The sequence below is a fragment of the Augochlora pura genome, chromosome 6 (genome assembly GCF_028453695.1).
Source record: "Augochlora pura isolate Apur16 chromosome 6, APUR_v2.2.1, whole genome shotgun sequence".
NCBI classification, from domain to species: Eukaryota; Metazoa; Arthropoda; class Insecta; order Hymenoptera; family Halictidae; genus Augochlora; species Augochlora pura.
In genome coordinates, this window is record NC_135777.1 from 21,303,658 (window position 1) to 21,316,391 (window position 12,734).

Here is a 12,734-nt window from a genome sequence, read left to right on the forward strand (position 1 = left end):
GAAATCAAATTATTTTCCTAATTTCTTCAATGGGCAATATACATATAAAATCCATTAGCACGATTAACATTATAAAAAAAGACGCAGTACACCGCTTAAATGAGAATTAAACAATAAAAATATCGAGAACGCTGAAAAATACCTGTAAAATATATGTTTTAAATAACATTTCATTTTAACAGAATACGTAGAAATATCTTAATGTTACTCATTTTCGTATGTTTATACGAGTACATTTTTGTAATTACTTCATATTTCAGGATATATTGCGCATATTTATAATTTATCATATTTTGGGGAAAATTCAGAATAATTAAAATAATCCTCCTTGTTTGTTGTTAGTAATTAGGATATACTGTTATCATTAAACTTAGTATTGGCAATACTTTATAAAATACAACAGTTCTAGGAACTATTAAAAATTAAGTCAGTAAAATAGAATTATGTGATAGACATTTTACAAACAATTCAAATATTTTATATTAAAAATGGATTTTTGTACAATGACATTATAATAAAAATTATTTGCACTTTATTTATATTGTTTTTTTTTCTTAATTATTTTATTTCTCCTCTTGTTAATCCTTTTTGGAGACTTCTTGTTTTGTGTATTTACCAAAATGTCCTCCGTCATTGGTTCAATAATTTTGCCCATAGTTGTCTTAATGACCGGCTCAATTAATTTTCTATGAGCAGTTTCAGGAACAAAATTTCTACCAATCGGCATTCTAATACTGGCTTCATAATCCTTAACACTTGTAAATGGATGTGGCAGTTCATTGACTAGATGTTGTTTTATTTTAGCATTATCGTCTTCGAATATTATCACGTCTCCCTTATTTTCATCTTTTCGAGGTAGATCTTTTGGAAACTTTATTATAAAACGTTTTGTTTTTCGTTTTGATGGTTTAATATTTTTCCCACCCCATGTACCCCAACCTGGTAAAGTCAAGTCAATATCCGCAGGTTGAGACGCTTTTGCCTGCAAATAATATTGACATATTTTTCACATTATTCACTAATAATTAACCTACAATAAGAATATACCTTTTCTTGTTTTTCCTTTCTGAATTCATCTACGACATCGTCATCAGCAAATGCTTCGCTTATTACATTCTGCTTTTCATTTTCATTCTCGCTATCATCTAAGACGTCATCACCACCTGTTATGTCAGCTGGAAGGTCTGTATATAAATGTTTAGGTTTCACATTTATATATTTACTAGGATCTATTTCTTTTGCAGATTTATTTACTGTATTTGTATTCGGTTTATTTACAAATAAATTGTTACTGTGTGCTATATCTTTAGCGTTTTCTAAGTTTGCATTTGATTCTACATCAATTCTATCAGTATTTTCTTGTAAAGGTAAGTCTATAACTAATCTTTTATTTTCATTTTGCATTTGAAGTCCATCGAAGTCATCTCTTTTCGGCTCACTATAGTCTTTATGTTTACGTTTTTTAGAAACTTTATTATAGTCCTCTGTTATATGCTGAAGTTTTGATTTGACCTGTTCTTGTAATTTTTCTTCTGCGGCGTTAAATATTTTGTCTATTTTTTCTTTGTTCGAAATATTTGTTAAAGAATCAAATCTCAAATTTGTTAAAGAAGGAAATGCCTGTTCTATATGATCTTGTTCTATAGATTGTACATTCCACGCAGAAGTGGCAGCAGCCTTCTTATAATTTTTTTTCTGCAACTTAACAATTTTCTTCGATTTTTGATCATCATCTGACAAAATTGATCTTGAAACTTGTTTACTTTCATGTGTTCCATTGTCTTTTCCAGATTTAACTACTTTTGTATGCTCTTTATCTATTTGAGTTTCATAAGAATTTGTATTAGCATTAATACATACATCTGAAAAGAATAACAAAATTCAATTCATATTTATTGTATATGTTATTTTCTATACAAACCTTTCATTTCTTTATCCTTTTCATCTGCCGGGTATCTAGTATTTTCTACAATGCAAAAAAATAATTACAAATTCAATTTTTATAACATGCAAGAACACACTTTTAAACATACCATCAAAAATATTTCCAGCCTTTGGATTTTCTGCTGATATTTGTAATTCCTGATTTTCTGTAGATATTTGTAATTCCTGATTTTCTGCAGATATTTGTAATTCCTGATTTTCTGCAGATATTTGTAATTCCTGATTTTCTGTAGATATTTGTAATTTCTTATTTTCTGCATTGATACCGTTATTTACTATCGATGGTTGATTTGACGATTGATTAGTTTCTTTTTCCCAAAATTTACGATAGCTTTTAACAAAATTATCTATTTCTGATTCAGATTTCTGTACCCATGGATTTCCTACATCAGTAACTGGAAGCTGCAGAGGCAGATTCTTGCCTTCATCCTCTTCTTCGCTATCATTCACTCTTTTTATGTTTTGTGTCAGTTCTCGACCAACTGATAACTGCTGTGCAAGTTCTTGACGAGTCTAGTAGTAGTTATAAGAATAAATATTAGAAGAAAGTATCTGAATTTGATTACCATAAAAAACAGTTATCAAATCACAGACAAGTATTTTAACTGTTATGATGTTAGAGGAATTAATAGTATAAAACAACTCATACATCTTTATTATATTTGGCTCGAATTTGCTTGGATTGTGCCCATTTTCCTGTATTTTTATGTCTAAGAGACACTCTTTCCTGTGCTCTGGTTCTGTCTAATTGTTCCAGTTTCTCTAATGCAGCTTCTGGATTAGTCTTTCTTAAGTCTTCAAATTCTTTCAGTTGTAATTTCATCTTTTCCTTTCTTTGAACACGATGAAATTTTTTACTTTTGATTTTCTTCTGACGACGAGACTTTGCTTCCCTATAAGACTAAAAAGAAACAAATTTAAAAAAACAATCGAACATAGAAAAATATTTTTACTTTTAAACACTAACCTGTTGTGCTCTAATTTTTGCAGCTTCTTTCCTCTTCATGATAATTTCATCCACAGTTAATGAGAAATCATCCTCTTTTTCCTCAACATTCTCTTTTTGAGGTTCTAAAGCAGCAAGTGCTTTTTCTAGATCTGATTGAATCCTAAATCTTGTAAGAAATTCTTTGGTCGGTTCCAACTTTATGGATGATTGACTTAAAGGAAAACGAAGAGATTCCGCTGCTCTGTTTCTTGTTATTACAGCATTCCATCTTTTTAACTCTTGTTTTGTATTTTCAAATCCAACTATTCTTTTTATCTAAAAAAATAAACAAAACACACACTTTTGTACAAATTCCTTGAGAAGTATACATACACGGATATGTTGTATTATCCAAATTATAAAAAAAAAAAAATCTTACTCTCTCTGCAGCAGGTTTTTCTAAAGGCTTCTCTAAGACATTTACTTTCTTCCTTGCAGACTCTAAATTTTTAACGATCTCGTGATGATGAGTTTTTTTACCTAACACTCTAGTTAGATTCCTCACTTGCACCACATTTGAATCTGATACACCACTTTTTACCAAATGGAATTCAGATACTTCTAAAGTAGGTTCACTTCTTTCTGGTTTTTTTACTCTAAAAGTAAGAACGATAAAACAGAGAAGTATATAAAAATTATTTTTAACAAAAAGAGATATAAAAATAGATTTCAAAAATATATGCGATATATTAAATATATACCCTTATAAATATTTAATGCTAAAGAATTTGATTATCCAGTGATTAAAAATAGAGGTTATGTGGTATAAATGTCTGATACTATAATTTAACTTACCTTTGACCTTTGTCAAGCTGAGAAATAGCTTCAAGAAGTTTGGAATGAGATTCCGATATATTTTCATTTTCTTCTATATCATCTAGAAACTCTGAATCACTCATTGTTGTATATTTATATTAAAAACACTTCTCGCTACCACGATGAAAATTTAGTCATAGGAAAGGAAATTTATAGAAGTGTGTATGGTGTCATAATTTATCGTTTAATACATTCGCTACCCGACACGCGATGGCGCAACCGCATTACAATCTTCGACAAATGGCGGTAAGCGGAAAATTCAAATATAAAATGTATATTTATAATGTATAGCTGAGTGAAATTTGAGTTGGTGAGACTAATTGAGGAATGCTCTAATTCTCTAAATCGATGAGTTTCAGAATTTTTTTGATAGGTAATTACTAAATTAAATACGTAGTCTTCCAAATGAATGCAAGTTTAAGCTCTGTTTTCCAAGCATGATAAAGTGAAACAAGCACGTTGGACGTCGGTGCGACTTATTTCGCTTGGATCGTACTGATGTCGTGTTCTCTTTCTCACTCGCCACTTTCTCTTTTTGTTTGGAACTGTGAGGGCAGCACTGCTTAGCTGTGAAGTGACAACCAATCAGAGAGAAACAGTTCCAGTATAATATAAGTTAGGGCTAGGGATTTTCTAATTGTCAAGTACAATAATATTGAAGAATAATGTTTTTGTAATATGCATGTAAAATATTACCGCTAAGACAATGTGAAAACGATTTTTCTCAACATTCACGTACAATGAATTTACTTATAATATCAACTATATGCTGTGCTTTAGAATATGTTATTCCGGTCTTTATTAAATATGTAAGTAGGTGATATTTAGACATTAGAGAATAAATTACGTTTTTAAAATCATCGTCTTATTTCAGGCTACAACACGTTTTTATACCGAAACAAGTTATGACTTAGAATTACGTACAGATCTGATTAACCTCAAACAGGAAATGACCGGAATATCTATTGTTGATGAATTTTCGAAATATGCTAAACTTCAACGTAGATGTAATAAAATTGAAGAAGTTCTAAAAAAATCAGGTAGTGCAAATATGTATTTTAAATAATATAATTATTTCGAAATGACCATTTATTATTATTGCATTAACTGACGTTAATGTAGTGATAGTGTAAACATTTAATCGAAGAAGTTATATATGTTTCAGCAAATAAACGTTTATCTTCCCGAATGAAAGTACAGTTGACTGTAACATATGGTTTTCGTTTATTAAATGTATGTATTTAATATTTCTATTCAATCTCTAGATAATAGTAACGTGTAATAATTGAATCATATATTTTTTTAGGTCTTGTTGATGCTAATTTTGTTATACTTGTACAAAAACACACCAGTAATAGTTTTTCCAAAGGGTATGCTATGGCCAATACAAAATTTACTAAATTGGCCATGCTATGTTGGTCAAGAAGATTCAATTTCTTTTTTTATGTGGATTATAATTGCTAGGTTAGTTGTATCTGTATGTAAACAGATAGATATAGTATAATAATCATCCAAAATAAATTATTTAAATACATCATAGTTAGATCTTTTTTCATAAATCTCTGATATAATTTTCACGGCATATTTATTGTAGTAATTCTTTTTTTTACTGAGGAGATAAATGAAAATACTTCTCAATTTGTACATAAAATTACTTCTTATGTAATACAATATGTAAATAATTATGTAATAAATACTGTATTTTTAATAAGGATTGAAATGAATTTTTTTTATATAATAGCAAAAAAGTGACTGTATTTCGTAAAAGCTTGATTAAAATACATAATACATAATAGTGAAATATATTTGCATATAATTATCGATAAGTAATAATTTTATGTCTGAACAAAACATTTCTATATATGACAATTGATACATCTATATTCTTCTATATAACGTAGCAAACCATGTTTTATTCACGTGTAGAGTATTGATGAAACATCTATTTTATAAAGCTTACAAAAAAATAACTGAAAATTTTGCTTGTTAATTTACTACTCTGTGTAAATATTTATCTTATGTTTAATTTAGCTTTTGTTATATCAGTTTCGCATTTTTTTTGTTAATGGCTTTATAATTTGATATTGCAACACATATGATACCCAAATGTTACAAGTATAAATGGTATTATAGAAAATGTTATAATGTAAAGACTTAAATTACTTCATTCAAACAAAAAGAAAACTGGACAATTAGTCTTGCATATCCCTACTGAACAAGGAACAAAATTGTTGCTCATAACATATTTTTTATAATAAAAAAACTGAGAATTATAATTTTAAAAGTAGTTTTGAGCACCAATAGCGAATTATAACGTTCAAATTATTATAAAGTACAGATCAAGATCTTTATCATTATAATTTACTTTATCACATTTATATATAAATATTGGCCAAACATACTTTGTACATGACATTTGTTACAAAACAGAGATAAAGACAACCAATAATGTGACGAATTTTACTTTTAATACCTTATTAATTTTCTTCTAATCAAAATATTTGTTATTATTCAAGCATGAGATATTGTTGACAACACTGTTAATATATTAATGTCAAATTTCGTTTAAATGGTTCTATTCCTTGTAATGATCAGTATATCAACACATAAATGCAACAATGTCATGTAAAAACTTTGTTGACTTTAATGTTAGTTAAGTTGAACTCAAACATAGGATACAAATACTTATCTATATTAATAGTCACGTTATGTGATTGTATACAAAATATTAAACTAATAGAGATTAAAATAGTAAATAATAGCTTATTAAAGACAGGTAAACATTCGGAAATTTCTATTTTTTTTTTTTTTTGACACTATTAACCTTTTTAGTTACAACTGTATATTTATTTTGCTGGTATATTGTATTTTAAAATTTATTCTCGCTCTTCTACTTTCGTTATAAATATTATTCATATGAAATTGTAATAATTTAACAAGGGAGTGTACCATTAATAATAAGGATAATAATATATGTGTAACGATTAAAATGCAAAACAATTAAAAGATTGAAAAACGAAATTACTCTTTATATCGTTCCATGCATACACACAAAGAATAACATAAAATTGGAAAACTATCGACATTTAAGCAAGTTACATAGTAACTGTTATACAAATATTTTGCCTTACCATCTAAGTAATTAAATTAAGAAATATAAATCTGTTCTCACTGTATCGAACACCATAAAGAAATTGGATTAGTCTACCCATGATTAATAATAAAACATACTGAAAATTAGAAGAGCGAGACTAATGAATCTCTCCTTTCTCAAACTTTTACTGTATTAAGCTATTTTGAAGCAGATCAGAAATTTATAGATTTAATATTTAGTATTTTTTTTTTTGTAAATACTGTTTTGCATTATGTTGTTATGAGAAATATCTAAGCAATTTGATACAATTTAAAGGAAAGTTTGTTTAAATAATGTATGTAAAACAATTCAAGTGTACAACAATTAAAATATTGGAAAGTGAAATGTTCCTCTTTCTAAGATAATTTTCATGTATGTTATACAATCACATAGTACAAATGCAACAAAAGAAGTATTGTATATGAATACATGATGAAATATTCGTTATCAGAAATATTCAACTGACTTATGTTTTAGCAATATCCATAGGTGATCCGCCAGCTATGTTTGTAGCTGCATTAGCAATTGGTGGACCACCAGGACTTACAATAGTTGGAGGAATTGCGGGTTTAACAAATCTGTCTGATGTGCGTCTATTGGATGGCGTTACCACATGGCCCTGTTTAGGTAGTACACAATATTGAAATATTACATATTAAATGATCAAAAGTTTTTAAAGTATTAGCTTATATATTTTTGATTTAAATTAATTCAATTATAAGTACAATGTATGTTAAGTTTTTATTCAGAATTTAATCTATGACTGTAAATTTTGTGGAAAGCTTTTCCTAATTTCCAAATTTTAAATAACTCTTGTTGATTCTCCCATTTTCATTAACTTGACTTACTTAATTGATTATTATCAATTATGCTATTACAACAAAATTCTACTTACCGTAGAAGGAGGTGATGAACTTGCAAATGGGATTGCAGTAGGTTGACCACAAGCATAACATCGATTTGTATTAAATCCTTCTCTAGCTGATGAACCTGGAAGAAACGATATTATTAACAATTCTAAAGTTGGTGTCTATATAGCACATGAAATAAAAATTTTTATAATATTTACCTGGACTTAATGGTCTAGAGGAACTAGGTGAAGGATTGTACGGCACAGGGCTGGAAACAGTACGAGTTCTTATATTTCCACCAGACATCACAATTTCATTATAGTGCCGTTCTTCTTCCATTTCCAAACTAATAAATAGATGAAGTTTGAGATCAAACTGAAACTGGTTTATTATATGTACAGTTTACTAGGTTACCTCGACTCTGATTCTGAGAGATGTCTGCATAAAGCTTCACGACGTTCTACCTCCAACTGTAACTTCCTCTGAAGTCTCAAGTTCTCTTCACGAATTTGTTTCTCTTCGTTCACGTATCGTTGCATCTTCTCTGTATCTAATGGGAATGTATGTACATTAAACAATTTCTAATGGCAACAAATACTAATTAAGAACTTAATGAAACATTTTGTAATAATGTGATTCATTATGTGTCTCTCATAAAGAATGAAAATATATGTAGAGACAAAAAATAAAATTCTTACGTTCTTGTTGTGAAATAAGTAATGTATGTCTCAATCTAGCCACTTCACTTCTTAAGGTTTGAATATGTGTACTTAAACTAGTAGCAGTATCACCATTATTAATTTCTCTTGGCGAAGTTGGGTCTGACACAGGTTGATCTAACTTTATCTGGAGCATTCTCTTTTCTGCTTCCAGCTTATCCATCCGTTTCCATAATTTATTTACTAATGCCTCTTGTTCTTGTTCAAGAGTATTTTCAAGTTCAACCTTTTCTCTACGTAGTTGCTCTAAATTACTTTGTTTTGCGAGCGTTTCTGCTTCAAGTTTTTCGATCTTTCTCATTAGTTTGTTGACAAGACATTCCTGTTCCTGTTCTAAAGTCTGCTCCAAACGGCATTTTTCCTGACGTAATTGATTCAACTTTCTTGACAAATCATTGGTCAAACATTCTTCTTCTTGTTCATAATGATGAGCTAATGTTTCTTTCTCTTTCTTCAGTGCTTGTATTTTCTTCAGTAATGTATTACTTATAAATTCTTCTTCCTGTTCTGCTTTTGCTTGCTACAATATAATGATGACACATAAGTAAATAAATGGTTTTTATTAAATTGATCTACAACTGATATAGAAATGATTGATTTTGTAAATTCACATTTTTGTTATGGCTTATCTGAATTTATTAAAACGCACACAAAATAAAAAAATAGAAATTTATATTAAGTACAATAAAATTTCTCTATTGCACGACTGTAATATAAATTTGTTACTGCATACACAGAATTACTTGCAACATTTGATAATATTAAAGAATCTGTTAGATACATTTAGTTTCTTTATTCAAGGAAATATTATAAGAAAAAGTAAAATACAATATGAGAAAGATGTTATGAGAAATTAATCATAAAAAAAGCTCAAATAATGTAACAGCAATTTATGTTTGTTTGTTAAATAATGTTATGTAACATAGAATGTATAATAAAATCAACTTATATTTAAAAAAAAACTCATATTACTTATACATATTGTCCATTAAATGAAATTATACACAAACACTAGCTTTTTGTATCTAAAATACAAATAATATGACATGAAAAAATTTACAAATTCAAAATTTTGAAGAAACAGAATATTTCAAGGGACAAGGTAGAAAATATTTTGTCAGAGTAGTTTTGCTGAATAATATTTCCACTTTAGTAGCAATAAGTTTGAACATTAAAATGCAGAAATGGTAACAAGTCTAGTAAAAAATAGAATATGATATCGGTTATTATACCAATATCTGATGAACTTTACAAACACAGTCAAGTAACTTACTATAATGACAGAGGCTTGACGAAGTCCACGATTTTCTTCTTGCAACGCTTTCACTCTCAACTTATATGTCTCGAGCTCTACTTTGAGAACGCGATTATGTTGTTGCAACGACTCGATTCTTTTTTGAAGTTGCTCTCGAGTTACAGGGGACGGTGGCATCATTATTGGTCCTCCGTCGATCGAGCTGGAGTCGCTCTCAGATGCGCTATCACGGTCAGCCATTTTTCTCAGATGAAAATTTCTTTAAAAAAAACTCGCTATTCCTTCTTTCTCATCGCACACTCAAATAAAATCCCGTAATATATATTTCTCTTAAGACGCGAGTATGTACTTTTTCGTTAGAACTTCATTACTTTGTAGGAAAAAACCGTAATATCATAGCATTCTGCCGCACAACATGTGCTCTACTACGGAACGAATCAGCTGTTTGATTGTCCATGAATTACTTGGAAAGAAGATGTCAAAATATATATAGATGTCAAATATATATACTAGCTCAAACTCCTGCACGTTTTTCTTTCTCTCTAAGCAAGCACTTGTCTTCCAATCATTTTACTGCCCATCCAATCCGCAATGAATTCTGTTCTACCATTGAATCACGAGCCAATCAGAGCAAAACAATTTCTGTCCCAATCTTTGACTGTGGCCCAAAGTGATACAGAAGTCGAAACTACTTAGTAGAATACATTGTCATTTTGCTAATAGCAAAAGTATATGCAACCAGTATATACGTAACCAGTCAGGGATTTTTTATATATAAGATGTTTACGAAGATTTGGAAAAGAACTTGAAATAATTTAATATTAATCGAAAATGCGGATAATGTGATGAACCAACGACGACGTGAATTGACGTAGCAGAAATACAAGCAACATAACTAGACTTCTATAAATGCATAATCAATGAACGAAACTCTTTGCAGTTCTTCGTTATTTTGTTAATTTAAAAAAAATACATTTATGCATTTGCATATCTTTCACGCGAATGAACATCTACGTAACAATTGCTACATTTTTTCATGAAAAAATGTTTCAATGAAAACAATCTTAAAGCGACAAGTATTCCCTATGACTTCAAATGCAATCTGTGTTCAACATCTAGGTTCTAGCAACACTATGAAGTCATTTCAATTTTGTAACACCATTTTTGCAAGAGGTTATTTATGTTCACAAAGTCGTGTTGATTGATGTACACTATAATTTTTCCATTTGTGTTAAAATTGAAACCTTGAAATAAGCATGGATTTAGATTTTGGAGAACTGTCACACGACGCAGGACTTATTGCAAAAGTAAAACAATTTCGTGAAGCAACATTCAAGCTTGAAGACATGATTAACGTCGTTGCCAATTCAGAAACATATGAGAAGCTTCCTAATTCTGATAAAATTAAATATAATCTATTAATGTCTTACAGCTTGAACAGTATGTTTTGGATGTATTTACGAGCAGAGGGTAAGAATTGAATATGATAAATGAAAGATGATTTTAATATCGTCTCCATGTGTGTTTAATTATCAACTGTTATTTAAATATTTACTTGTATAATTTAATGATTAAGTAGGAATTGATCCATCAAAACATAAAATAAAAGGAGAAAATGATCGTTTAAAGAAAGCTATGATGCGTGCGAAACAAATCGAAGAAAGGAATACTCTTATGCCACGTATAAACAAAGATGTTGCACAGAGATTTGTTAGAAATGGATTATTTGACGTGAAAAACAAAAAAAGGAAATTCAGTCAAATCGAAGAAAAAGATGAATCAAACTCTTCTAAAACATGATCCAAATAATATGTTAAATTTTCTAAGGATGGCATACAATGTACAAATGTATGTGTGTGTGTATGATTACGAATGTTGTATGAAATGAATGTAAACAACAAAAACAAACTGAATTATTATTTTTAAATCAAATTTGTTTCATCCAAATTCTTAAACAAGGGGAAATTTAAATGCAATGCTATAAAATAACAAACTGTAGCAAGAGATTTGAAAGTGTATAATATTTGTGTCCTCTGGGACATTTTTTTGCATTTTTTTACATTCGTTTACTTTAGCTTTGGAGTTGTCCATAATTTCACAGTCTATTGAAACAGTTAGTATTATACACATTGTATTTTCAAGTGTTCCAATTATTTTACGTTTATATATATATATATTATATATATTTAATTTAATTTAAATATTTATCTTATTAAATAAAACAATGGAAGCAGAAAGTAATATAATAAAAAAAAAATCTGAAGCAACGCAAACTACAATTTGCTCTTCAGAATCTAAAACAGAAGAACATGCTTGCGAAACAATGGATTGGTAAGTTTTGTTATACATATCTAACTTATAAAAAATTTGGTTTCAATTGAATTCTTAATTTCTAAGAATTATGTATTTTTCAAAGTTTCGATATAATTGTAATCTTAAACAGTATATTTAATTTAAACAAAATATATACCTTTTTGTAGGATGAACAAGAATTTAAATAATTTAAAGATACAAGACAATGTAGGATCTAATGGAATACAAAGTATATTCCTTGCAGGAAATATTACCGACATTTTTAAGAACCTTAATGTGGTTCTTGTAAAACCTCACTCTCGAGATGCTCTCCTGTACGTTGGAACCCCATTATTTTTAAATTGTTCACATTTAAAAAACTATGAAACAGAATATATATTTGTGGGTTGCATTGACGATATATTTGGATCAATTCAAGAGCCTATGTACTCTGTAAGAATAAAATTTAATCTGTTCAATATTTTGAATATTAATGCTGAATTATACTATTGTTCGGACAATCCAAAAACTTACGCTTTGCTAATTGAACATACAATTGATAAGTTTTCGGATAAAAAGAAATACCGACTTAGAAAGAAAAGCTTCATGTAATACCTTTCTTATTAATTAGTAAAATGTTAAAACTATGTTTTATGTATTACTAATATGTAATATGTTGTTTAATAATAATAAATGATTATTATGTACAAAATCATTCAATGAACTTTTTTGTTTC

At 28.7% G+C, this 12,734-nt stretch overlaps 4 protein-coding genes across 7 annotated transcripts; 2 read left to right on the forward strand and 2 right to left on the reverse strand.

The window, feature by feature from the left end:
- Positions 1–277: 277 nt before the first annotated feature.
- LOC144471140 (U3 small nucleolar RNA-associated protein 14 homolog A) lies at positions 278–3,875 on the reverse strand. Of its 2 annotated transcripts, none has more exons than XM_078182915.1 (8): positions 3,728–3,875; positions 3,312–3,528; positions 2,912–3,208; positions 2,594–2,845; positions 2,034–2,457; positions 1,922–1,966; positions 1,048–1,817; positions 278–982 (listed from the first exon to the last, which is right to left on the reverse strand). In XM_078182915.1, exons 1-8 carry the CDS (start codon positions 3,829–3,831, stop codon positions 533–535), a joined length of 2,559 nt encoding a protein of 852 aa, XP_078039041.1. In that variant the 5' UTR covers positions 3,832–3,875; the 3' UTR covers positions 278–532. The 2 variants fall into 2 exon arrangements, with proteins under 2 accessions (XP_078039041.1, XP_078039039.1); XM_078182913.1 differs by having other exon boundaries at positions 279–982; positions 1,048–1,862.
- Positions 3,876–4,394: 519 nt separating this feature from the next.
- LOC144471275 (guided entry of tail-anchored proteins factor 1) lies at positions 4,395–7,480 on the forward strand. 2 transcript variants are annotated; one of them, XM_078183156.1, is made up of 5 exons: positions 4,395–4,557; positions 4,623–4,788; positions 4,914–4,981; positions 5,055–5,212; positions 7,359–7,480. In XM_078183156.1, exons 1-5 carry the CDS (start codon positions 4,489–4,491, stop codon positions 7,372–7,374), a joined length of 477 nt encoding a protein of 158 aa, XP_078039282.1. In that variant the 5' UTR covers positions 4,395–4,488; the 3' UTR covers positions 7,375–7,480. The 2 variants fall into 2 exon arrangements, with proteins under 2 accessions (XP_078039282.1, XP_078039281.1); XM_078183155.1 differs by lacking the exon at positions 7,359–7,480 and having other exon boundaries at positions 5,055–5,287.
- Positions 5,119–10,155, reverse strand: LOC144471273 (coiled-coil domain-containing protein 6). The gene is made up of 6 exons (XM_078183154.1): positions 9,725–10,155; positions 8,431–8,971; positions 8,147–8,282; positions 7,951–8,078; positions 7,777–7,871; positions 5,119–7,500 (listed from the first exon to the last, which is right to left on the reverse strand). The coding sequence occupies exons 1-6, from the start codon at positions 9,944–9,946 to the stop codon at positions 7,348–7,350; spliced, it is 1,275 nt and encodes a 424-aa protein (XP_078039280.1). The 5' UTR covers positions 9,947–10,155; the 3' UTR covers positions 5,119–7,347.
- A 683-nt stretch (positions 10,156–10,838) lies between these two features.
- LOC144471070 (uncharacterized) lies at positions 10,839–12,730 on the forward strand. Of its 2 annotated transcripts, XR_013494214.1 has the most exons (3): positions 10,839–11,176; positions 11,286–12,037; positions 12,264–12,401. XR_013494214.1 is itself a non-coding variant. In XM_078182774.1 (2 exons), the coding sequence occupies exons 1-2, from the start codon at positions 11,931–11,933 to the stop codon at positions 12,608–12,610; spliced, it is 531 nt and encodes a 176-aa protein (XP_078038900.1). In that variant the 5' UTR covers positions 11,505–11,930; the 3' UTR covers positions 12,611–12,730. The 2 variants fall into 2 exon arrangements, 1 of the variants encoding a protein (XP_078038900.1); XM_078182774.1 differs by lacking the exon at positions 10,839–11,176 and having other exon boundaries at positions 11,505–12,037; positions 12,187–12,730.
- Positions 12,731–12,734: the final 4 nt, after the last annotated feature.